Source organism: Scyliorhinus canicula, unplaced genomic scaffold (genome assembly GCF_902713615.1).
Source record: "Scyliorhinus canicula unplaced genomic scaffold, sScyCan1.1, whole genome shotgun sequence".
NCBI lineage: Eukaryota > Metazoa > Chordata > Chondrichthyes > Carcharhiniformes > Scyliorhinidae > Scyliorhinus > Scyliorhinus canicula.
This window is the reverse complement of record NW_024055820.1, coordinates 1,851,945-1,877,444: the sequence shown is the minus strand read 5'-3', so window position 1 is coordinate 1,877,444 and position 25,500 is coordinate 1,851,945. Positions and strand designations below refer to the sequence as shown.

General features: G+C 47.7%; 1 protein-coding gene and 1 long non-coding RNA gene across 2 annotated transcripts in view; both read left to right on the top strand.

Moving 5' to 3' along the window:
* The window catches only part of LOC119961137 (zinc finger protein 91-like), a gene marked incomplete at its 5' end in the record, with an annotated part of 114,463 nt that overhangs the window by 86,903 nt on the left and 2,060 nt on the right, over positions 1–25,500 (top strand). Inside the window, one exon of the mRNA XM_038788631.1 lies at positions 145–990. Within this exon, the coding sequence (XP_038644559.1) occupies positions 145–990 (846 nt within the window). The remainder of the gene's footprint in view (positions 1–144; positions 991–25,500) is intronic.
* On the top strand, positions 16,768–24,405 carry LOC119961126. Its single transcript, XR_005459600.1, has 3 exons — positions 16,768–17,668; positions 18,727–18,824; positions 24,352–24,405. It is a non-coding gene; the product is annotated as an uncharacterized LOC119961126 (long non-coding RNA).

Here is a 25,500-nt window from a genome sequence, read left to right as displayed (position 1 = left end):
ACCAAGCATCACATCAGGATCTGACAGAGTCCTCAATTTATCATATCCTGAATATCAGCGGATTTTGAACATGGAAGGAAAAAGCATCGTTCACAGTGGGGAGAAACCGTACACATCATCAGGCCCCATGAGACAGAAATGCAGCTGCACTGAGGAGAAACCGTGGAAATGTGCGGACTGTGGGAAAGGATTCACTTACCCATCCCAGCTTGAAACTCATCGACGCTGTCACACTGGGGAGAGACCATTCACCTGCTCCACGTGTGGGGAGGGATTCACTCAGTCATCCGCCCTGCTGAGTCACCAGCGAGTTCACACAGGGGAGAGACCGTTCACCTGCTCCACGTGTGGGAAGGGATTCACTCAGTCATCCACACTGCGGAAACACCAGCGTGTTCACACTGGGGAGAGACCGTTCACCTGCATCGAGTGCGGGAAGGGATTCACTCAGTCATCCACACTGCGGAAACACCAGCGAGTTCACACTGGGGAGAAACTGTTCACCTGCATCGAGTGTGGGAAGGGATTCACTGAGTCATCCACACTGCGGAAACACCAGCGAATTCACACTGGGGAGAGACCGTTCACCTGCTCCACGTGTGGGAAGGGATTCACTCAGTCATCCACACTGTGGAAACACCAGCGTGTTCACACTGGGGAGAGACCGTTCACCTGCTCCACGTGTGGGAAGGGATTCACTCAGTCATCCAACCTGCTGAGTCACCAGCGAGTTCACACTGGGGAGAGACCGTTCACCTGCTCCACGTGTGGGAAGGGATTCACTGAGTCATCCACACTGCGGAAACACCAGCGTGTTCACACTGGGGAGAGACCATTCACCTGCTCCACGTGTGGGAAGGGATTCACTCAGTCATCCACACTGTGGAAACACCAGCGTGTTCACACTGGGGAGAGACCGTTCACCTGCTCCACGTGTGGGAAGGGATTCACTCAGTTATCCCACCTGCTGAGACATCACCGAGTCCACAAGTAACCACAGTGATTGGATTTTGCTGTGAACTCACATTCAGGACTGAACCATGTTCATTTGGGTCTCTTTCTGCTGATAACAAACTCCAGCCCATTTACAGGGGCTAATATTCTGGCTGAAAGTTAAATAAATTAGAATTATGTTAAATTCAGTGTTGAAATGTTTTAATATCTCTGACACAAGTTAGTTCCTTTTGAAGTACTCTCGCTCTCCCCTCATTTCCAACAAGAAGTGTGAGGAGCTTGTGAAGCTTCTTTGTGACTGAGATTGAGTCAATCCGATCAGCTGCCTCTGCTGCTTCCCTCCCTTCCACGAGCCCACCGGACCAAACTGTCTCTAAATTTCATCCTTTTGACTTCTGGTGCCGGCCATGGAGTAGGAGGTCGCGCATTTGGGAGCTCCCACTCGTGACGGACCTTTTGAACCTTTTCTCCCGATTTGTTTCGGAATTCTATTAGAAACATCGGTGGAGAGTGAGACAGTGAGGAGAAATCCCCACCAGTATGTGGAGCCGTGGACCAGAAATGGTCGTCCAAGAAGAAGAAAGTGCAGTGGGGGAGGGGGTGGTGAGCAGGTGGTAAGTTTGTTAAGGGGGGTTGGGATTCATGTGCTGCTAATAGTGGGGCGGAGGGGGAAGCGGGAGCTGCTCTGCTGACAGAGGAGAAACTGTTGCTGAGAGACAAAAGGGGAGGTCGAGGACAGTGGATGCCCGAAGGCGGGCCAATGGAGGTGAGGGACGCGAGCTGAAGGCTGGGCTAAGAAGGGTGATCAGCACATGGAACGTTAGAGGGCTGAATGGGCTGGTTAAGAGGGCTCACATGTTCACACGTTTGAAGGGACTGAAGGCGAAAGTGGCAATGTTACAGGAGACACACCTGAGAGCAATAGATCAGACCAGATTGAGGAAGGGATGGGTCAGCCAAGTATTTCATTTCAGTGCTGGACTCTTAAGACTAGGGGGGTCGCTATCCTGATCAACAAACGGGTGGCATTTGAGGCAGGGAGAATAGTGGTGGGCGTGGGGGCAAGTTCATCATGGTGAGGTGGGGGGTTCGAGGTCAACGACAGGGAGGGTACCTGCTGTAGCAAAGGAACTAAAGGGGTTCATGGAGTAAATTGTGGGGGGGGGGGGGGGGGTTCACCTGTGGCGGTTCGGACGGCCAAGAGTGAAGGAATTTTCTTTTTTTCTCCCATGTGCACAAAGCGTACTGCCGGATCGACTTCTTTATTCTCAGCATGGTTCTACTGGTGGGGGTGGTTGACACCGAATATTCGGCAATTGCTGTGTCGGACCATGCCCCACATTGGGTGGATTTACGGGTGAGTAAGGAGAGAGGGCAGCGCCCGCAATGGAGGTTGGGTGTGGGACTGTTAGCGGATGAGGGGGTGTGCGGGCGGGTGAGGGAATCTATCCAGAACTATTTGGAAATAAATGACACGGGGGTGTCTCGGCAGCAACGGTTTGGGAAGCGCTGAAGGCAGTGGTTAGGGGGGAGTTAATGTCGATCCAGACCCATAGGGAAAAGGTGGAGCAAGCAGAGAGGGACAGGGTAGTTGGGGAAATACTCCAGGTGGACAGGACATATTCGGAGGCCCCGGAGGCGGGGTTATTGAAGGAGTGGCAGGGGCTACAAATGGAGTTTGAGCTGTTATCTGGAGGGAAGGCGGAGGAGCAACTGAGGAAGGCGAGGGGGGAGCGGTATAAGAGTATGGTGAGAAGGCCAGTACGATGCTCGCACACGAGCTGAGGAAAAGAGAGGCGGCCAGGGAGCTTGGAAGAGTGAAGGACAGAGGTGGGAACCCGGTCTTGGACCCAGCAGGGGTGAACGGGGTGTTTAACGAGTTTTATAGTAAGTTATATGAGTCAGAACCCCAGCTGGGGTAGAGGGGATGAGGCAGCTTCTGGGTGAGTTGATGTCCGAAGGAAGGTCTGGTGGAGGAGTTGGGAGCCCCGATTGGAATTGAAGAAATAGTATAAGGGCTGGAGGCCAGGCATTGGGTAAGGCCCCGGGATCGGACAGCTACCAGTGGAGTTTTATAAGAAGTTCTCGGAGATGCTGAGCCCGCTGCTGGTGAGGGTATTTAATGAGGCAAAGGAGCGGGGTTCCTTCCCCCAACAATGTCACAGGCCTCGATCCTGAAGCGGGCGAAGGACCCTGAGCTCTGCGGGTCAGATAGGCCAATCTCCAATAGGCCTATTGAACGTGGATGCCAAACTTAAGGCCAGAATATTGGCCTCAAGGCTAGAGGGCTGTGTCCCTGAGGTGATAGGGGAAGACCAGACGGGGTTTGTGAAGGGCAGGCAACTTACGGCCAATGTCAGAAGCCTCTTAAACGTTATGAGAGGTGGGAGAGGGAAAGGTATCGGATATCTACAAAGATCTCATGGAGTCGAGGGAAACAGATAGAGGAGCTAAAGGGCAAATGGGAAGAGGAGCTCTGGGGAGGGATAGAGGCAGGTCTGTGGGCGGATGCCTTGAGCAGAGTCAATACGTCCTCATCATGTGCCAGGCTCAGCCTGATACAATTTATGGTCGTTCACAGGGCAGACATTTAAAAAAAAATTTAGAGTACCCAATTTATTTTTTCTAATTAAAGGGCAATTTAGCGTGGCCAATCCACCTAGTCGACACATCTTGGGGTTGTGGGGGCGAAACCCACGCAAACACAGGCAGAATGTGCAAACTCCACACGGACAGTGACCCAGAGCTGGGATCGAACCTGGGGCTTTGGCGCCGTGAGGCAGCGATTCTAACCACTGTGCCACCGTGCTGCCCCGTTCACGGCCAATCCACCTAACCCGCACATCTTTGGACTGTGGGAGGAAACCCATCTGAGGAAGGATCTTCTTGCTTGAGAGGGAGTGCAGCGAAGGTTTACCAGACTGATTCCTGGGATGGTAGGACTGACGTATGAGAAATTGAATCAGTTAGGATTGTATTCTCTGGCTTTCAGAAGAATGAGGGGGGCTCTCACAGAAACCTATAATACATATAGATACATAGAAGACATGAGGCCTTTTGAACCTGCTCCGCCTTTTATCATGATCATAGCTGATCATCCAACTCAATATCCTAATCCTGCTTTCTCCCCAAAACCTTCGATCCCATTCTCCCCAAGTGCTATATCCAGCTGCCTCTTGAACATATTCAATGTTTTAGCATCAACTACTTCCTGTGGTAATGAATTCCACAGGCTCACCACTCTTTGGGTGAAGAAATGTCTCCTCATCTCTGTCCGAAATGGTTTACCCTGAATCCTCAGGCCCCTGAATTGGAAAAAATGAATCTCAGAACCCCTGGTTCTGGACACACCCATCATTGGTAACATCTTCCCTGCATCTCCCCTGTCTAGTCCTGTTAGAATTTTAAAGTCTCGATGAGTTCCCCCCTCATTCTTCTGAACTCCAGCGAGAACAATCCCAACCTCATCGATCTCTCCTCATATGACAGTCCTGCCATCCCTGGAATCAGCCTGGTAAACCTTCGCTTCCGCCCCGACAACAAGCTGCCACAGCAGAGACAGCGACTGGGACTCTGAAGACAGCCACAGCACTCCTCTCTACCGCTCCGAAACCGCTGACCACACACACAGCGACTACGACCCCGACTCCAGTGATCCCTTGGAGATCACCTACATTAAAACACCAAACCCACACCCAGACCCACCGCCCAACTATGACGACCCCGACAACGTTCATACCGACTTAGATACCACGATTTGGCACCGAGACAACTCATGTAGACCCGTCCGGAATGACAAGAGGGACCCACGATCACACAATGCAACCATAGCAAGCCTGATCCATACAAGGGTATGGGATCCGGGAGACGAGGATGACTTTAAGTCTGACTCCTGACACGGCAACCCCTTTGCGACCCTGTTCGCAGAAGATGATGATTGAGGTGTCCAGATGATGTAAAAAGAGGAACCGCTTGAGAGATTAACGGTGTCCTTTTCTGATGGAACCTTTTTGTGTTTGTGTTGCATGTTTGTTTGTTTGTGTTTGTTTTTTTTCTTGAACAGCAGCTCTGCAGCCAGACACCAAGTTTGTCCGCAGAAACCTAGGAGAATTTGACAGACGCCTTATCAGCGAAAATGTCTGAAGCCCAGCCAGCAGGCATCTCGGCCGAAACCTCTGAGAGCTTGCTAGTTCCAGTTTCGTAACTGCTCTTCTGTTTGAAGGATGGAAGAGGCAACCCCCATGATGACTACATTCTTGCCCGTTCGTTTCAGGTCACTCAGGCAGTGGAGTAACGGCATTGAGGACCCGCCCTGTCTGAGGACCCCCCTCTGGTCAGCTAAGCTCGGGTATGGCACAGCACGCCCTACCCGGGGATTCCACCCAAATCTTACCCGTCGCGGCCCATACGCAACTCATTTAGCTAGTCTTGGTTCTAAAAGTTTGGTTTTGTTTGTTTTATTTTAGGTAGCCCTGATAAACATGAGTCACAGAGAGTGGCCAATCATAAAGGGAAACTTGGCTCAAGAGGACACACATACTAAAATTCAAGATATTAAGCGGAACACTAACAGACACTATGCTTGATCCCATAGCTTTCAGACGTTCCGAGGAGGGACCAAAGCAGGATCAGAGCAAGATCACAGCAGGAAAAGAGATCAGTGAAGAGAACAGAGCAGGAAGATGACGGCACCAACTGTATTTTTCGTTATCTTATGTATATTTTTGCGCGCGAACCCCCTTACCCCCACTCCACCGGCCGTTAATGTTTCACTTCCATAGACCACTCAAAGCCCAGTAACAAGTAGCAGTACCCCTGGTGTACCAAATTTCTGGCTTGGTACTCCTTGTCATACGTAGTGGACTCACTTTTGGCGATAGCAGTAATCTGCATCATAGTGCAGACCCTTCGGATGAGGAAATGACGAAGGAGAGCCTACCGCTCTCGTACCTTGGCGGTATATAGGATGAGATCCCCTATCTTCGGCTTCCACCAGTCCCCCGAACCCCTTGAAATGCAATAAAGAATTTTCCGTGTCACTTTGTCAATAAAGATATGTGTATTTGTGTAAAGATGTCGACTGCCGAGTCAGGGAAGGTGAAATGTGAATGTTACTATTATTTATACTGTTAGGAAGTTTATATGCTTGTATGTTTTCAGTGAGTGTAGTTTATTTCAGATAGTTAGAGGTTCCAGTTTGTTGTTTTGTAGTGCATGTCCCCTTATGACATGGCGCCAAATAGAGATTGTAAGGTAAAATGTTTCTGCATAGTTGAGGAAAGTGCAGAGGCCATGGAACACGCTGAGGTCAGGAACGAAGACACCGTAGTTATGTGATCCTTCACGCTTTTGCGTTAGGATCACAAGGAGGGAGTGTAGCCACCGAAGTTGGCCACTTCCCGACCCAAAATGGTGATTTACAAAGGTTGCAGGGAAAACTGGACAATTATAAAGAGAAGCAGTTTGCGGAAGTTCATGTGTATTCTGGCTGCAAAGAAAGCAGACAGCACGGAAACCAGCAGTTTGCATATTAATGAAGCGATCCCCGGGAACAATGGATACAACGATTAGCTACAATTGGGACATTCTATGGCAGGTCAGACTTCCCGGCGCCAACGGGGTCTGAAACAAAAGGAAACAAACCAGTTAGGAAGGACCGCCCCGCGATCGAGGGGCAGCCTCAGTATTGGGGGATTCGTACCAATCGATTGGGATGAGACCCAATCGATTGCCAGTGAGTTAGGGGTCCGTCCAAAAGGGCGCGAAGCCCCTGGGACCTATAAAAGTCAGGTCCCAAGTCCAGCTCACTCTCTTAGCCGGCCCTCCCAGCAGAACACCTTTGCTGCAGCTCTCTAAGAACTTGAACGTGAGAAGGGGCCTCACGGTAGCATGGTGGTTAGCATCAATGCTTCACAGCTCCAGGGTCCCAGGTTCGATTCCCGGCTAGGTCACTGTCTGTGTGGAGTCTGCACGTCCTCCCTGTGTGTGCGTGGGTTTCCTCCGGGTGCTCCGGTTTCCTCCCACAGTCCAAAGATGTGCGGGTTAGGTGGATTGGCCATGCTAAATTGCCCGTAGTGTAAGGTTAACGGGGGGATTGTTGGGTTACGGGTATACGGGTTACGTGGGTTTAAAGTAGGGTGATCATTGTTCGGCACAACATTGAGGGCCGAAGGGCCTGTTCTGTGCTGTACTGTTCTATGTTCTATGTTCTAAGGAGAGGCCTGGCCAACAGCTACACTGACAAGTAAGTGTCCAACCAACGCTCGCTACGAGAATAGACACTCCTGACCCCTTAGCCTGTACCAACTGGGAAGCCTGCAGTCTTAGGACAGAACAAGAGGCCATTGTTCCCTGATCCAGTGGGTTCCCTTATCGAAGATAAGTATTGGCTTGTAGTGGAACGAATAGTTTAGTCCGCTAGTATTAGTTGCATGAGTATCGATTTACTGTGTAAATAATAGACGTGTTTGATTGAACCTTGCTAACTGGTGTATTGAGTCATTGATCTGAACTTGAACGTCGTGGCGGTATCATAAAGATACCTGGTGACTCTAGAGCTAAGGAATAAAACAGAGCCAATTTTGAGTGTAAAGCACACTCACCAGAACGAGCAACAGAACTCGTGCTGCTGGCCTGCATTGGTCTGCTTTAAAAGCCAGCTAATTAGCCCTGTGTACTGCAGACTGGATATCGCTGCAGGCCTGTTGTGTTGTTGAGCTGTTCCTTTAGTTGGAGTGACGCATTTTAGAAACAAAATTTCTGGGTTGGACAGTAGCACATTGGTTAGCACTGTTGCTTCACAGCACCAGGGTCCAAGATTTGATTCCCGCTTGGGTGACTATATACGGAGCCCTCCTGTGTCCTCTGCACGTCCTCGTTGTGTCTGCATGGGTTTCCTCCGGGTGCTTTGGTTTCCTCCCATGTCCAAAGATGTGCAGGTTAGGTGGATTGGTAAATGGGCTGGAGTTGATCAACAGAAAGAGACCCCAAATGAATATGTTTCAGTCCTGAATGTGAGTTAACAACAAAATCCAACCACTGTGGTTACTTGTGGCCTCGTTGGTGTCTCAGCAGGAGGGATGAAGTGGTGAATCCCTTCCCACACTGGGAGCAGGTGAATGGTTTCTCTCCCGTGTGAACTCGCTGGTGTATCTGCAGGTGGGATGAAGTGATGAATCTCTTCCCACAATTGGAGCAGGTGAATGGCCTCTCCCCAGTGTGACTTCGCTGATGTACAGCGAGGTGAGATGCGTGTCTGAACCCAGTCCCGCAGTGAGAGCACCGAAACGGTCTGTCGTCAGTGTGAACACGTTGATGTTGCATCAGTTCCCCAGAACTTTTATAGCACTTCCTGCAGTCTGGACATTGAAACAGTCTCTCATCAGTGTGAACTCGCTGGTGACTCAGCAGGTCGGAAGATTGAGTGAATCCTTTCCCACACTTGGAGCAGGTGAATGGTCTCTCCCCAGTGTGAACCCGCTGGTGACTCAGCAGGTGGGATGACTGAGTGAATCCCTTCCCACACTTGGAGCAGGTGAATGGTTTCTCCCCAGTGTGACTGCGTCGATGAGTTTCCAGCCTGGATGGGGAAGTGAATCCTTTCCCACAGTCCACACATTTCCACGGTTTCTCCTCAGTGTGACTGCATTTGTGGCTTGTGAGGCCTGATGATTGACTAAATCCTCGTCCACACACACAACATGTGTACGGTTTCTCCCCACTATGAACAATGCTTTTTCCTTCCATGTTTAAAGTACGATGATATTCAGGATATGATAAATTGAGGACTCTGTCAGATCCTGATGTGATGCTTGGTTTGAGTTTCCTGATTTTGAATCCTCCCCTTCGAACACCCTGTGAAACTGATGTAAAAACAGAAAATAGGGAGTGAGAGAGAACCCACAAAAACACAAAGGTAGGTTGTGAAATTGAGCTGAATGATTCTGGTCATTTGTGGGGTCGGCTCTCGGACAAAGTGACCATGAAAATTGCTGGATTGTCACAAAAACCCAACTGGCCTCTTTGGGAGGAGAGTGAAAGAGGTGAAGACATATTAAGAGAGTAGTTGGCAAAGCAACCTCGATCTTGAGCTTCATAAAGAGTAATATTGATACTGCAACAGGGATTCTGGTGGCACAATGATTAGCACTGCTGCCTCACAGCGCCAGGGACCCGTTTCAATTCCGGCCTTGGTGACTGTGTGGAGTTTGCACTTTCTCCCCGTGTATGCGTGGGTTTCCACCCGGTGCTCAGGTTTCCTCCCAGTCTAAAGAAGGCCAAGTTAGGTGGATTGACCTTGATAAATTGCCCCTTAGTGTCCAGGGATGTGCAGGTTAGGTGGGGCTGTGGGGTTACAGGGACAGGGTAGGGATGTGGGTCTAGGCAGGGTGCCCTTTCAGAGAGTCGGTGTAGACTCGATGAGCTGAATGGCCTCCTTCTGCACTGTAGGAATTCTATGGTTCTAATTCTATTCTATGAATCTTTATAAAGCTCTGGTCACCACTCTTGAGGAAGAATGTGAAGGTTCTTGGAGAGAAGGTGCAGAGCAGATTTACCAGAATGGTTCCAGCAAAGGAGGATGAGGGGCGATTTGATTCGGGTCCACAAGATTATGCCAGATTTCCATTGGGTGGACAAAGAAACTCTGTTTCCATTCATTGATCGTACAAGCACTAGGTAGACAGATTTAAAGTTTTGGGTAAAACCTGGATTAATCTATATAAGAATCGAGAACGAGGGTATCATTGTTGCAAAATAAGGAGTCGCCCATTTCAGGTGGAGGTGAGGATTTTCTATTCTCGAGGGTTGTAAAACTTTGGAAATCACGTCCTAAAAAGGCAGTGGGAGCAGAGTCCTTGAATATTTTTAAGGCAGAGTTGGATAGATTCTTGACGAGGAAGGGGGTGAAAGGTCATCAGGGGGAGGCAGGAATGTGGAGTTGAGGTTAGAATGAGATCAGCCGCAATCTTATTGAATGCTGAGTAGGCTCGAGGGGCCGAGTGGCCTGCTCCTAGTTTGTATGTAAAAGGTACAGGCGATATGATGGGATATGAGATATGTTTTTACTCAGCGACCGGCAATGACCTGAAACTTGCTGCCTGTGAGGGAGTTTGAAAATAGACACACATATCATTTGATTTCAAAAGGAAATTGGATTGACAACTGAGGGAAATAAACCTGCGAGGATACAGGGATAGAGCTGGAGAATGGCACTGACTGGATTGCTCCAGTGAGCTAGCATGGATTCAATGGACCGAATGCCATTCTCTGTGCCATCATGTCTCTGACTGTTTTGTGTAATCTAGTTTTGTAATTTAACCCCGGAGGATTCAGATTTCACTCAGGTAAATCTGTGCTACACTCCCTCCGAGCCATTCTATCCTTCCTCAGGTTTGTTGCCCAGAACTGAACACAGTTCTCCAGGTTTGGTCTAACCAGGGTTTGTGAATCTCGGGGCTTTTCCAGTCACACTGAGACCTTAAATCTTCCCTCACAGACAGAACAGTCAAACCTTTTACCTTCCACACCCAGATGCTGCTGAAATTCAGGTTCTGATGAATCGAGTGACTCTGTCAGATTGCGATGTGACGTTTGGTTTGTGTTTCCCGTCTGTTAAACCTCCACTTCCAGTATCCTGTAAATTTACAGAAACCTCACTGTCAGTTTAGGATAGAAATTCACAACATTCTCTCCTCGCCAACTTTGATTAAATGTATTCCTGGAGGTTTGATCACATGACCTGCCCCCATCCTCCAGCCATTAATCGGTCAACACATCCATCCTTGTGACACACTGCCTTCCTCGGCCAATTGGGAAGCAAAAGGACTCATTACCTCACAGGACAGTGTTTGATGAGGGCAGCACGGTGGCGCAGTGAGTAGCACTGCTGTCTCACGGTTCGATCCCGATCCCGGCCCCGGGTCACTGTTCGTGTGGAGTTTGCACATTCTCCCCGTGTTTGTGTGGGTTTCACCCCGACAACCCAAAGATGTGCAGAGTAGGTGGATTGACCACGCTAAATTGTCCCTGAATTGGAAAAAATGAATTGGACATTCTAAATTTATTTTAAAATAGGACAGTGATTGACTGTCAGCCAAACAACCTTCATCCCATTTTCAATATTTTTATATCCGCTGAAGAGAAATGTTCAAAAATCTTTTTTATTGTCCTCATGATTTTCCACAGTCACAAAAATATTTTTGACTGTCCCAATGATTTTTCAGACACCCAGGTATGAATCTCACCAAGGCAGAAGGTAAAATTTGAATTCATTGAAAGTTTACTGATGACCATAAAACTATTGTCAATTGTTGCAAAGACCCACCTGGTTCACTCCTGTCCTTCAGTGAAGGAAATCTTCTATCCTTACCTGGTCTGGCCTACATGTGACTCCAGATCCACAGTCAGCTTGTTGACCCTTAAAATGCTCTGAGATGCACTCAGTTCAAGGGCAATTAGGGCTGGGCAGTGAATGCTGGCCCAGCCAGCGACACCCACATCCCATGAATTAACAGAAAAGAAAATCTGCCGTCCTTACCTGGTCTGGCCCAGATCCACAGCAATGTGGTTGATTCTGTAAATGCCCTCCGAGATGACCGAGCCAGTCACTCGGTTTAAGGGAAATTAGGGATGGGCAATAAATGTTGGCCCAGCCAGTGACTCCCACAAATGATTAAAATAAAATCCTGGAGACTACAGTCAGTCAATCCGGGAGAGTTGTCATCCGGGCCAGACTCGCTGCACTTAATAATAATAATCACTTATTGTCACAAGTAGGCTTCGATGAAGTTACTGTGAAAAGCCCCGAGTCGCCACATTCCGGCGCCTGTTCGGGGAGGCTGTAACGGGAATCAAACCTTGCTGCTGGTCTTGTTCTGCATTACAAGCCAGCTGTCTTAGACCACTGTGCTAAACCAGCCCCTTCCCTGTGGCACCTTGTCCTCTGTAAAGATGGCGGCCGGTAACCCGGGCCTGTCACCGCTCAGCTCTCACTCTATTCGGTGCTGTTTAAGACGGGACTGTTAACATTTTCCTCGGGAGTTGAAGCCTCCACAGGGTATTTATGAAGCCTCCCGGCTCACTCCGCAGCCTCTATCGCTCCCCGGCCACCCACCGGCTCCAATCCTGAAAGTCGATCGATTGTTTCTTTCCGGCTCCTCGCACCGTCAGCGACAACCTGAACTGCTCATGCGCCGGTCACAGCCCGAACGGCGCATGCTCCAGTCACAGCCGGACTCTGTGCATGTGCGAGAAGCTTCTGTCATGTGGATAGAGCACATTCTCAGCTGCAATCCATGTTGGGTAATAAACCCGCCATGGAAATGGATATTTTTGCTTTAAATTTACTTTGCAAACTGATTACAATTAGCAACATTGGGCCAAGGTAACACCCACATCCCAAGAACAAATAAAGGAAAGTTCAAAAGGCAAATGCAGTGTATGCATTCATTTCAAGAGAGCTACAATACAAGATGAATGGGGATGAGAAACATGTCAGCCATGATCGAATGGCAGGGCAAACTCAAAACTCGATGGGCTGAATGGCCTAATTCTGCTTCTCTATATATTTTTTTAATGAGGGGATCTCATAGAAACATTTGTAAAAAAAATTGCTGAAATCCATCCCAGACCTGGATACAGATCAATTGATTCTTGGAGGGGACTTCAATTGTGTTCTGGACCCTAATGGACTGGTCCAAGCTGATTCAACCACAACAAAAACATGAAAAAGGAATGAAACCAGACGGAACACCCGGCATCGACCCAGGCACCAGAAACAACAACGGTAAACCCAGCAAAAGATTTTTAAAAACTGTTCCCATCAGTAGATTGTATAAGGATTACGGGACACAGATTTAAGATTGTGAACAAGATCTACAGGGGAGATAGGAGGTAGACATTTTAATAAGTGAGTGATAATGATCTGAACTCAATGCTTACACACAAAGATCAATAATGTCCAGGTCCTGGTAACTCGAACAGTGCTGTTAGAATTTGATGTGAGGATTGGTTGTGAATTTCCTGTCTGCGAATCCCTTTCTAAGCCCCTGTGAAAGAAGTTTACAAAGGCATCACTGTCAGTCCAGAAATAAAATTCAGGAAAGATAAACATTTCTCCTGGTTTGAGTTTGCTGTGTCTAAATCCTCCCCTACTAATCCCCTGTAAAAGGAGTTTCCAAAATTAATCATCGTCAGTCCAGGATAGAAATTCACTACATTCTCCCCTCCTGCTCCCTGGTCCAGGATGACCACTCATGCCCCCCGCTGCACACTGACCCTCTTGTCATCAGCAGTCCCTCGATTTGAGGGTCATGTTGACTCAGGGTTGTGAATTTCTACCCGGGGTCTTCATGTGGCTGAACAGAGCCGCAGAGCTTTGGACACATGGGGCAGGATGTCCAATGAGACACTGAAATCCGGAGAGCAGGATTGGCTTCCTTTTCTTTCCATCTCTGCCACCGCTTTACATCATCAATAAGACATTGGGACTCAAAGACTAATCCAGTTTGATGGACAAGTTGTCTCCATTCTGAACAATGGGGAACAAGCCCCTCCCACTCATTGAAACATCGCCCCGACAAAGATGAGAAACGCGCATGCGCCCTGATGCACATCCAACAAAGATGGCAGCCGTTAACCCGAGCTGAACACGAGGAGCTGCAGCTCCGCTCGACACAAACAGGGTCCCGGAAACTCTTTTCCGAGGTTTGCGGCTTACAACAGCTTTACACTACGTTTCCACCCACTCCCGCGATCTCTCGCTCCCTCCATATTGTTAAACGCTTCTTCCCGATTTTGGATCTGAAGAAGACGCTCTTCTCCATCGCCATTACCCACACTGCGCATGCTTCAATCACAGCGGGCCCCGCCCCTCATTCACTCCGATTGGTCCTCCAGTCCCGCCCCTCCTCTTCCTATTGGCCCGGAGCTGCCGTCACTCACCCGGGCATTGTGACGGTCACAGATGGTGAGAGCAGCCACAGGCTCAGGCTGACTGGCTGATTGTCCAATAATAACAGTGAGAGTCTCAGTGGGACAATCAGACAATAATAGTGGAGATGGGGCCCAGAGGAGAAACAGCAAAGGATTCACTCACTTTGAGAGCAACAAACACCGTGTCTATTCCAATAAGTCAGGCTGCAGTGTATGAGTGAGCGTATCATTGGATCCAATGTAGAATCATAGAATCCCTACAGTGCTGAAGGAGGCCATCCAGTGAGTCTACATCAGCCCTCTGAAAGATCACCCTACCTTGGCCAATCCCCCACCCTAACCCCGTAACCCCACCCAGGGACAATTTAGCACAGCCAATCCACCTAATGTGCACATCTTTGAATTGTGGGAGGAAATCTTCGCAGCCACGGGAAGAATGTGCAAACTCCACACAGACCGTGACCCAAGGTTGGAATCAAACCCAGGTACCTGGTGCTTTAGGCAACAGTGCAAATTACCAAGCCACCCCGTAACTCATGATTAGACAGTAACCTGCTTGTTAATCCAATTCTGGTGTGTGTTACTCTGTTACTATTATCATTAGACGTTAACCTGCCTGTTATTGCAATTCTGGTGTACGTTATTCTGTCACTATTATTATTAGACAACAACCTATCTAACATTCCAACTTTGGTGTGTGTTACTCTGTTACTGTTATCATGAGACACTAATAGGAGGGCAAGATGCAAGGTAGCAATGGTATTTTGAAGTTTCAGTGTTACAATGAGTGTCTCTGGAAGGTGTGTGATAAAATAGGAATGGAAACATCATGATAAAGGGTGGAAGGGTGGCACGGTGGCAGTGGTTAGCACTGCTGCCTCGCGGTGCTGAGGACCCAGGTTTGATCCCGGCCACCAGTTCACTGCCGTGTGGAGTTTGCACGTTCTCCTGTGTCTCCGTAGGTCTCACCCCCACAACCCAAAGATGTGCAGGCTAGGTGGATTGGCCACTCTTTTGAGGTCCACCAACAAAATAGAACAAAGGAAATAAACTTAGGGACAAAGTAAAAAGTGCCGCTCCAGTTAATGTCACTGCCCGAACATAACAAAGATCAGCTGGAACTTAAAAACATCTAATGGGAGTGTATTTAAAGGGGTCAATAAAGCACCCCAACCCCTGCGGTGCCCACTGGGCATGGAAGGCTTTGATGGTGCCCATGGACACTGCATGCTCCCTTTCTAGGGACACCCAGCTGCGAATGTAGCCACGGAAAAGGGGCAAACAGTCTGATTGGATGACCCTCTCGGTCGCCCACTGCCTGGAGCTATAAATGACGCACTTCGCCAGGCCTAGAGCAGGTTCACAAGGACGTAAGTGGCACAGGTTCGCGAGGTCTTCGGCCCAAGTAGGACTCAGCAAAAACACAGTCTGTGCTCCCACCCTGGAATGACCACCCAATGGAATCCACCTCCTCCCTGCTGGTGTGTGGAGTCTTCAGTCTGGGAGGGGGCTCAGCAAACATATTGCCCACTCGATCCCCCTGCCCCAGAACAAGCACACCTGATCAAATAAGGAAGGTTTTGTTCTTGCTGGGAAGACTGGGTGGGCCCTCAACCCAGGAGAGGCCCTCAACCCGGGAGGGGCCCAGCAAACAAGCAGTCCAAAGGGCTTTACTCCCATCTTGTTTTTGAAGTTGCCTCCTTGTTCTTGTCCTTCTCTCACCTCTCCGTCCTTCTCTCACCTCTCCGTCCTTCTCTCACCTCTCCTTCCTCCAGGCAGCTCAGCAGCAACCAGCATCGGAAACAGGCAGCAAACTGAGGAACAGCAGCAGCAACAGAGAGAGAGAGAGATTGAGCAGCAACAGCAGCAGCCACTCTCTACTGTAGCAACAATCACAGAACACCAAAGTCTGCACTGGGAGTGCCAGCTTCGGATTGGCCATGATAAATTGACCCTCAATTGGAAACAAATAATTGAGTACTCTGAATTTATAATTAATAATAATAATACTCACCTGTCACAATTATGGTGTTTTCAAGTTTACAATCTCCTGCTGCAACCTTCGGCTGGAAAGATATCAGAAGCTTTGGAAGCTCCTGCAAAAGGAAATTACAATGGTCAGAAATGTTAGTCGAGGTTAGAAATTAAGATCAGACAAACATTTATCTTGGTTTGAGTTTGCTGGGTGTAAATCCTTCCCCAACCCCGGGTAAAAGGAGTTTCCAAAATCCATCACTCTTCGAGTCCAGGATAGAAGTTCCAAACATTCTCTCCCCTTGTTGCCAATCCCAGATTACTGTTTTAAAAATAAATTTTGAGTACCCAATTCATTTATTCCAATTAAGGGGCAATTTAGCGTGGCCAATCCACCTACCCTGCAGATCTTTGGGTTGTGGGGACGAAACCCATGAAAACATGGGGAGAATGTGCAAACTCCACACGGACAGTGACCCAGAGCTGGGATCGAACCTGGGACCTCGGTGCTGTGAGACAGCAGTGCTAATATCCCAGGATTATTTAATGTGGGTTATACTTGCTTTGGAGGCAGTTCACTGGAGTTTCACTAGTCTGATTCCTGGGATGGGTGAGTTTGTTTTATGGAGCAAGATTGAACCTGTTTGGTCTGTACCCAATGGAGTTCCGAAGAATGAGAGGTGATCTTATTGAAACAACAAAGACTCTGATAGGTTTTGCTGAAAGAATATTTTCCCACATGGGGATTCAAGAACTAAGGAGAACAGTTTAAAGACAAGAGTTCTCCAATTTGACACTGAGATAAGGAGAAATGTCTTCCCTCAGAGGGTCATCAGTCTGTGGATAAAAGCATTTTACTGCGGATAATGGAATCTGAAACAAAAACAGAAAATACTGGACAATCTCAGCAGGTCTGACAGTATCTGTGGGGAGAAAAGGGAGCTAATGTTTTGAGTCTGGGTGACTCTTTCAAAGCTGAGTTTGTGGAATTTTCTTTCCCAGAGAGCAGTGGCGCTGTGTCACTGAATAAACTCAAGGCTAAGTTAGTCTTCTTTTATCTACTGGGGAGTCGAAGTTTTTGGGTTAAGGCAGGAAAATGTGATTAAGGGCACATTCGGATCAGCCATGCCTTTATTGACTGGCAGAGCAGGGTCAATAGGCCACGTGGCCGTTCCCTGCTGCTAATTCTGGTGTTATTATTCTCTGTTCTTCGGATTGCCACACGTGACAGTAGCACCTCCCCTCTCTGAGGGGCCTGTCAATCATCGACACAATGATTTTCTCTCCTGGTCACCAGGATCCTGAAGCACCGCCTCTGTTACGTCATCAAGATGGCCCCTCAGCCGCGCCGCTAAACAAAGATGGCGGCCCTGGAACCGGATAAAAGCTCCGCAGCCGCAAACGCGGGATTTGCAGTCTTAAACCGGCCCTGTGACCAGCAGGGGGTGTTTATGAAGCCTTCACTCCCTCTCCACCCCGTCTCCCGGCTCCATTCCTCCCTCCGCCTCACCGACACTCACCGCTCCCGCAGACCTCCGATCAAAGAGACACTGCGCATGCTCCAGATACAGCCCAGCATTGCGTCTGCGCACTGTGCTCCTGTGGGGTGAACAGGGCACATTCACAGCCGCACGGAATGTTGGGTAATGTTTTCGCAACATTGAAACCGCAAACAGTTAATACAAAATGACTTGGTTACCAATTGATAAAAATAATTAAGCAAATTATTGTCAAAAGGTATTCTGCTATTCTCCATTTCTCAAAATGATTGAATGCTGCTCTGCTGTGGAACAATGCAGATTTTAAGGTGAGTTTTCTTCATGGGTCCTTCCTCTCTCCTCCCCAGAAGCCGGGACCCGAGAGAGTTTGCACATTCTCCCCGTTTATCTGGGTTTCGTTCCCACAACCCAAAAATGTGCAGGGTAGCTGGATTGGCTTTGCTAAATTGCCCCTTAATTGGAAAAAATGAATTGGGTACTCTAATTTTTTTATTAAAATCCATAATCAAAGGCAGTTCAGACTTCTTGTCAAAAGCAAATTACTGTGGATGCTGGAACCTGAAACCAAAATTCCTTGACGCAGGCTGCTCCAGTGTTTATTTGCACAGCATCTCCATCTTTGCCAAGACCATTGTGTAAATGTTCAAGTCCCAAGTGATGCACTGTTCTAGCTCTTGGGTTTATGTTGGACATCGGGTCGGCTTTGGTTTTTGCTTCAACGACAGATGTCATCTCTGCTGAGTGGGTCTCAAACCAGTCTTTGTTGTGGGTTCCACCTTTACCAAATGTTGCTGCTGCTGTGTCAGAAATGGTTCAACTCAGTGATTTCCAAACTTCATCAGTAACAATGTTGATTGATTAAGTTTCTATTGATGAGCCTGTGAAATATTTTACAGTTTTATTTCATGTTGATAATTTAATTTCATAATGGTGGTGTCACAGTGAAGAATGTGTAAGTCAGAAAGAATTGTCAGCAAGGATTAATCAGAATTTTCCACTTGGAGATCAGTAGAATGTTTCAGAAACTGAATTATAGATTTTGCACCAAAAACTTTTAAAGATTAAAGTAAAAGTTCATAACGCTATAGCAATTGCGTTCCTGGGAAAGATCTTGAATAAAGAGGAAAGATGTTTTTAAAAAGAGACACTGCAGCCCCAAAAATCAGTGACGCATCCAGAATATTAAACTGCAGCCAGTTATAGGGGTTGTTGACATCAGCAGAAATTACCAAATATTGTCAGACTATCGATCTTGTATGTGATTAACAGCAGCAATAACAGCAGAATAGACATCTCGTCAGTCACTGAAGAAGCTGTTGATGTGTCAAGAGGTTAAGTGACTGAGAGTATCTCTTCCCACATACAGAGCAGATGAACGGTCTTTCCCCAGGTGATTCCGTTTGTGTGCAAAGAGAATGGACGAGAATGGATGACTTCCTGAAATTCTTCCCACACTGAGTACAAGTAAGTGGATTCTCCTCGGTGTGTATTTGCTTGTGTATCAGAAAGCTGGATGAATGAATGAATCCCTTCCCACATATGGAGCAAGTGAACAGTCTTTCCACAGTATGAACATGCTGGTACACATTGAGGTTAAATGACCGCCTGAACCTCTTTTCACAGTGAGTGCAGTTGAATGGCCTCTCCTCAGTGTGAATTTGCTGGTGTGACGTGAGGCTGGCTGACATACTGAATCCCTTCCCACACATAGAGCAGATGATTGGCTTCTCCCCAGTGTGACTGTGTCGATGATTTTCCAGCTGAGATGAACATTGAACCATTTCACACAGTCCTCACATTTCCACACTTTCTCCATGGTGCCGGTGTCCTTGTATCTCTCCAGGTTGGATAATCAGTTGAAACCTCGTCCACACAGAACACATGCACGGTGTCTCCCTGATGTGAATGGTGTGCTTATTCTTTCAGGCTGTGTAACTGGTTAAAGTTATTTCCACAGTCTGTTCACTGGATCAGACAGATGGGTGACCACTAGAATGGGCAGGCAGGCAATGCAGGAATCTCCCATGGCTGTCCCCCTCTCTAACAGGTATACCATTTTGGATACTGTTGGGGGAAGTGGGGAAAACAACAACAACAGCCTGAACAGTGGCACCACAACTGGCTCTGTTGTTCAGCAGGGGAGGACAAAGTGCGGGAGAGCGATAGTTATAGGGGCCTCTATATGAAGGGGCACAGATAGGCGCTTCTGTGGACGGGAAAGAGACTCCAGAATGGTATGTTGCCTCCCTGGTGCCAGGGTCCAGGATGTCTCTAAACGAACACAGGACATCCTGAAGGGGGAGGGTGAACAACCACTGGGATCTCTTCTGGGGCAGGTGTGACCAATACAAGAAGGATGTGTTACATCTAAACTGGAGGGGCACCAATATCCTGGCTGGGAGATTTGCTGCAGTCACTCGGGAGGATTTAAACAAGTATGGCAGGGGGGTGTAATAACTGAAGGTGAATTGGAGAACAAAAATAAGAGAACCACATCACCCTGTCTGCTCAAACACAGTGGTTTGAAGTGTATTTGTTTCAACGCCAGAAGTATACCGGGGAGGCAGATGAACTTAGAGCACTTATTAGTACTTGGAATTGCAATGTTGTGGCTATCACAGAAACATGTTTAAAGGAAGGGCAGGATTGGCAGCTGAATGTTGGAGGATACAGATGCTTCAGGAGAGATAGAGAGGGATGTAAAAGGGGTGGGTGAGTAGCATTACTGGTTAAGGAGAACATTATTATATTATGAGGGGAAATATACCGTCAATGGCAAAACTACCAGGAATATAGAAAGTCAGAGAGATCTGTGTGTGCATGTGCACAAATAAGAACATAAGAACATAAGAACTAGGAAATCTTTCAAGTTGGCATCACAAAGGAACAAGATAGTCAAGAAAGCAGATGGAATGCTTCCCTTCATTGGACGGGGCATCAAGTATAAAAACTGGCAAGTCATGCAATAGTTTTGTAGAACCTTGTTAAGGCCACACTTGGAATATTGTGCACAATTCTGGTCGCCACAGTACCAGAAGGATGTGGAGGATTTGGAGAGGGTGCAGAGGAGGTTTACCAGGATATTGCCGAGTCTGGAGTGTGTTAGGTATGTGGAGAGGCTGAATAGACTTGGATTATTTTCATGAGAAAGGCAGAGGTTGAGGGATGACCTGATAGAGGTCGACAAGATTATGAGGGGAATGGATAGAGTGGATGGGCAGACACACTTTCCTAGGGTGGGCGGGGGGGGAGGGAGGGGGGGGGGGGGGGGTCAGTCACCCAGGGGCATAGGTTTGAAGTCCCTGGGCAAAATTTAGAGATGTGCGAGGCAGGTTTTTTTATGCAGAGGGTGGTGCGTGCCTGGAACGCATTGCCAGGGCAGGTTGTGGAAGCAGATGGGGCTGGTTTAGCTCAGAAGGCTAAATCGCTGGCTTATAAAAAGCAGACCAAGCAGGCCAGCAGCACGGTTCGATTCCCGTACCAGCCTCCCCGGACAGGCTCCGGAATGTGGCGACTAGGGGCTTTTCACAGTAACTTCATCGAAGCCTACTCGTGACAATAAGCGATTTTCATTTCATTTCAGATACGTTAACAGCGTTCAAAAGGCATCTTGACAAACACATGGATAGGATGGGTATAGAGGGATATGGTACAAGGAAGTGCTGAGGGTTTTGGCAAAGGTTGGTATCATGACTGGTACAGGCTTAGAGGGCCGAAGGGCCGGTTCCTGTGCTGTATTGTTCATTGTTCAAAGACCCTGTTCAATGTGGGAGAAATAGTTCCCTTGTTCGGAATGTGGATGACGTTTTAGCCGATGGTCTGACCTTTTGAACGATATGTAGTCACGCTTGAAGAAACCTTGGAAATCTGGGTACTGTGGAATAGATTTAATCAGACCTGGAGATTCATCGACCTGTTCACACTGAGGAACGACCGTTGATGTTCTCTGTGTGTGGGAAGGGATTCACTCAGTTCACCAGCCTCACTTCATCATGGTCAATCTATACTGGACCGTTACCAAGTGCAATGTATCTTTCCTGAGGTTTGGTGGCCAGTACGGAACACAGTTCATGCAGCAAGTGAGGAAAAGACAGCAGGAATTTCTCTAATCTGTGATTTACAAGGACACATTCTTGGTTCCCAGCAGTTACGTTTCTTCAGTAATTTCCTCATTTTCCTGAAACTACCCTTCCTGTTAATTCTATTATTTCTTATAATTCCATTACTCTAGTGAAAACATCACACATTAGAATTTAATCAGTTCCATTATTCACTCTGGTTTAAGTTTATGTTGAGGTTAATAACAGACAAACTCTGTCCTCTCCCCGATCCGATTAGAGTTTCCAATGAGTCGATTCTGTGGAATGGAATGTCTTATCAGCGTTTCCACGGTGACCTGTCTGCAGTGAAGGAATGTCTGATCAGCGTTTCCACGGTGACCTGTCTGCAGTGAAGCGCCTGCTTGAGTTTCTAACTCAGACTAAACTTCTCTCTCCCAGAACACACATTATATCAGACATTGGATGTCAATATATTTCAGCCATGTTATGTTAATATCTCCCAAACCCTAAAAGGAGTTCAGATACACAAACTTTTAAATGTGGGAGGACAAGTTGATAAAGTGCTTCAAAAACACATGGGATCCAAGGTTTTATAATTCTAAGTTTGGAGTACAAAAGGACAAAGGTCATGTAAACCTGGACAAATCATTGGTTAGGCTGCAGTTGGAATATTAGATCAGGTTTTGGGGATCTTACACCAGGAAGGATGTCAAGGCCATGGAGAGGGTGTAGAAGAGATTCACAGAGATGATCCCAGGGAAGAGAGATTTTAGTTACCAGGAGGGATGAGAGAAACTGGGACTCTTTTCATTCAAACAGAGGCTAACTGGGGATCAGAGGGAGGGGGTTCGAGTCCGGCCTTGTGTGACTGTGTAGAGTTTGCACTTCCTCCCCGTGTCTGCATGGGTTCCTTCCGGGTGCTCCAGTTTCCTCCCACAGTCCAAAGACTGTGGTTAGCGCAGGTTAGGTGGATTGGCCATTTTAAAAGATTTCCTCTGAGTGTCCAAAGATTAGGTGGGTTTCTGGGGATAGGTTGGAGGAGTGGTCCTGAGTGGGGCGCCATATTGGAGGGTCAGTGCAGACTTGATGGGCCGAATGGCCTCTTTCTGCATTGAAGGGATTTGATGGAACAGAAAAAGACTCACATGAAATATCTATGGTATGGAGACAGGCCCTTCGGCCCAAACTGGTCCATGCCAACCAAAAAGCTCATCTAAGCCAATCCCATTGGCCTGTATTTGGCCCATAATCCTCTGTACCTTTCCTATCCATGTGTCTGTCCAAATGCCTTTTCAGTGTTGTCAATGTCCCTGCCTCAACTCCTTCCTCCGGCAGCTCATTCCGTACTATCCTCTATGGAAAACCATTGCTCCTCAGGTTCCCATTAATTCTTTCCCGTCTTAACCTAAACCTGTGCCCTTTAGTTCCCGACTCCCAAACCTGAGAAAAAGACTGAGTGCATTCACCCTATCCATGCCTCCCATGGTCTTATACACCTCTATAAGATCACCCCTCAGTCCCCTACGCTCCAAAGATAAGGTCCTGGCTGTCCAATCTCTCCCTTTCACTCAGTCTCTTGAGTCCTGGCAACATCCTTGTAAATCTCTTCTGCGCTCTCTTCAGTTTAATAACATCTTTCCTATAGCAAGGCGACCAAAACTGAACACCATACTCCAGGTGCGACCGTACCAACGTCCTGTACAACTGCAACATAACTTCCCAACTTGTATACTCAATGCCCTGACTGATGAAGGCCAGCATGCCAAAAACCTCCTTCAGAGAATTTGCAGTGGAGAAGGAGGTTACTCGGCTCATCGAGTCTGCCAGAGCTGGATAGCCCTTACAAAGAGCACACCACCCACTTATCTACCCTATCCCCTAACCCAGTAACCCCCACTTAACCTTTTTTGTGGACACTAAGGGCAATTTGGCATGGCCAGTCCACCTAACCTGCGTATCTTTAGACTGTGGGAGGAAACCAGAGAACACACACAGTCACGGGGAGAATTTGAAGACTCCACACAGACAGTGACCCAGCTGGGAATCGAACCTGGGACCCTGGAGCTGTGACGTAACTGTGCTAACCACTATGCTACCGTGCTGCCCTATCTATCTGTGACCCCACCTTTAAAGAACCGTGCACATGAACTCCAAGATCCCTCTGTTCCATTATACACCCGAAGGCCCTACTATTCACTGTGAAAGTCCGACGTTGATTTGACTTTCTGAAATGCAACTCCTCACACTTATCTGTATTGAACTCCATTTGCCATTTCTCGGCCCACTTCCCCAGCTGATCAAGATCCTGCTGCAATTTTTGACAACCTTCCTTACTGTCTACAATATAGTATTTTAGTATCATCTGCAAACTTACTGATCATGCCATGTACATTCTCATCTAAATCGTTGATATAGATACAAACAGCAATCTCATAGTTATTGGTCTCCGAGTTACTCCCTACTTAGTTAATTACTCTAGTTTCTCAAATTTAGAACAGATTCCCAACCAGCCAATCAGCTTTACTCTGAGGTAAGTTATTTATATTTACTGTTCCGAAGCTGCTCCTCCCTGGATTTGCACCAACTCCTCTCCCTGCTGCCTAGGCCGTGAATCCCTGAGGTACGTTATTTATATTTATTGTTCCGAAGCTCCTCCTGCCTGGGTTCACACCAACTCTGCTCCCTGCATTTGTGAGATTCATACCTGGGAGTCTGGAAAATAACTGTCCTGTAAGGTGATGAGTCCTTTTCCCAATTGGCCGAGGAAGGCAGTGTGTCACAAGGATGGATGTGTTGACCGATTAATGGCTGGAGGATGGGGACAGGTCATGTGATCAAACCTCCAAGAATACATTTAATCAAAGTTGGTGAGGAGAGAATGTTGTGAATTTCTATCCTAAACTGACAGTGAGGTTTCTGTAAATTTACAGGATACTGGAAGTGGAGGTTTAACAGATGGGAAACGCAAACCAAACGTCACATCGCGATCTGACAGAGTCACTCGGTTCATTAGAACCTTAATTTCAGCAGCATCTGGGTGTGGAAGGTAAAAGGTTTGTCTGTTCTGTCTGTGAGGGAAGATTTCAGGTCTCAGTGTGACTGGAAAAGCCCCGAGATTCACAAATCCTGGTTAAACCAAATCTGGAGAACTGTGTTCAGTTCTGGGCAACAAACCTGAGGAAGGATAGAATGGCCTCGGAGGGAATGTAGCACAGATTTACCTGAGTGATATCTGAACCCCCCCCGGGGTTAAATTACAAAACTAGATTACACAAAAGAGTCAGAGACATGACACAGAGAACGGCATTCGGCCCATTGAATCCATGCTAGCTCTCTCGGGCAGTGCTAGCTCTCTGGAGCAGAGGGCAGCACGGTGGCGCAGTGGTAGCACTGCTGCCTCACGGCGCCGAGGTCCCAGGTTCGATCCCGGCTCTAGGTCAATGTCTGTGTGGAGTTTGCACATTCTCCCCGTGTTTGCATGGGTTTCGCCCCCACAACCCAAAGATGTGCAAGGTAGGTGGATTGAATACGCTAAATTGCCCCTTAATTGGAAAAAATTAATTGGGTACTCGAAATTTAAAAAAAAAAAGCTCTCTGGAGCAATCCAGTCAGTGCCCATTCTCCTGCTCTATCCCTGTATCCTCGCAGGTTTATTTCCCTCAAATCCAATTTCCTTTTGAAATCGAATCATTCATTGTGTCTATTTTCAAACTCCCTCACAGGCAGCAAGTTTCAGGTCATTGCCGCTCGCTGTGTAAAAACATATCTCATATCATCTCATATCTCCTGTACCTTTTACATACAAACTAGGAACAGGCCACTCGGCCCCTCGAGCCTGCTCAGCATTCAATAAGATTGCGGCTGATCTCATTCTAACCTCAACTCCACATTCCTGCCTACCCCTGATGACCTTTCACCCCCTTGCTCATCAAGAAATTATCCAGCTCTGTCTTAAAAATATTCAAGGACTCTGCTTCCACTGCCTTTTAAGGATGCGAATTCCAAAGTCTTACAACCCTCAAGGGAATAAAAACTCCTCATCTCCATCTGAAATGGGCGACTCCTTATTTTGCAACAGT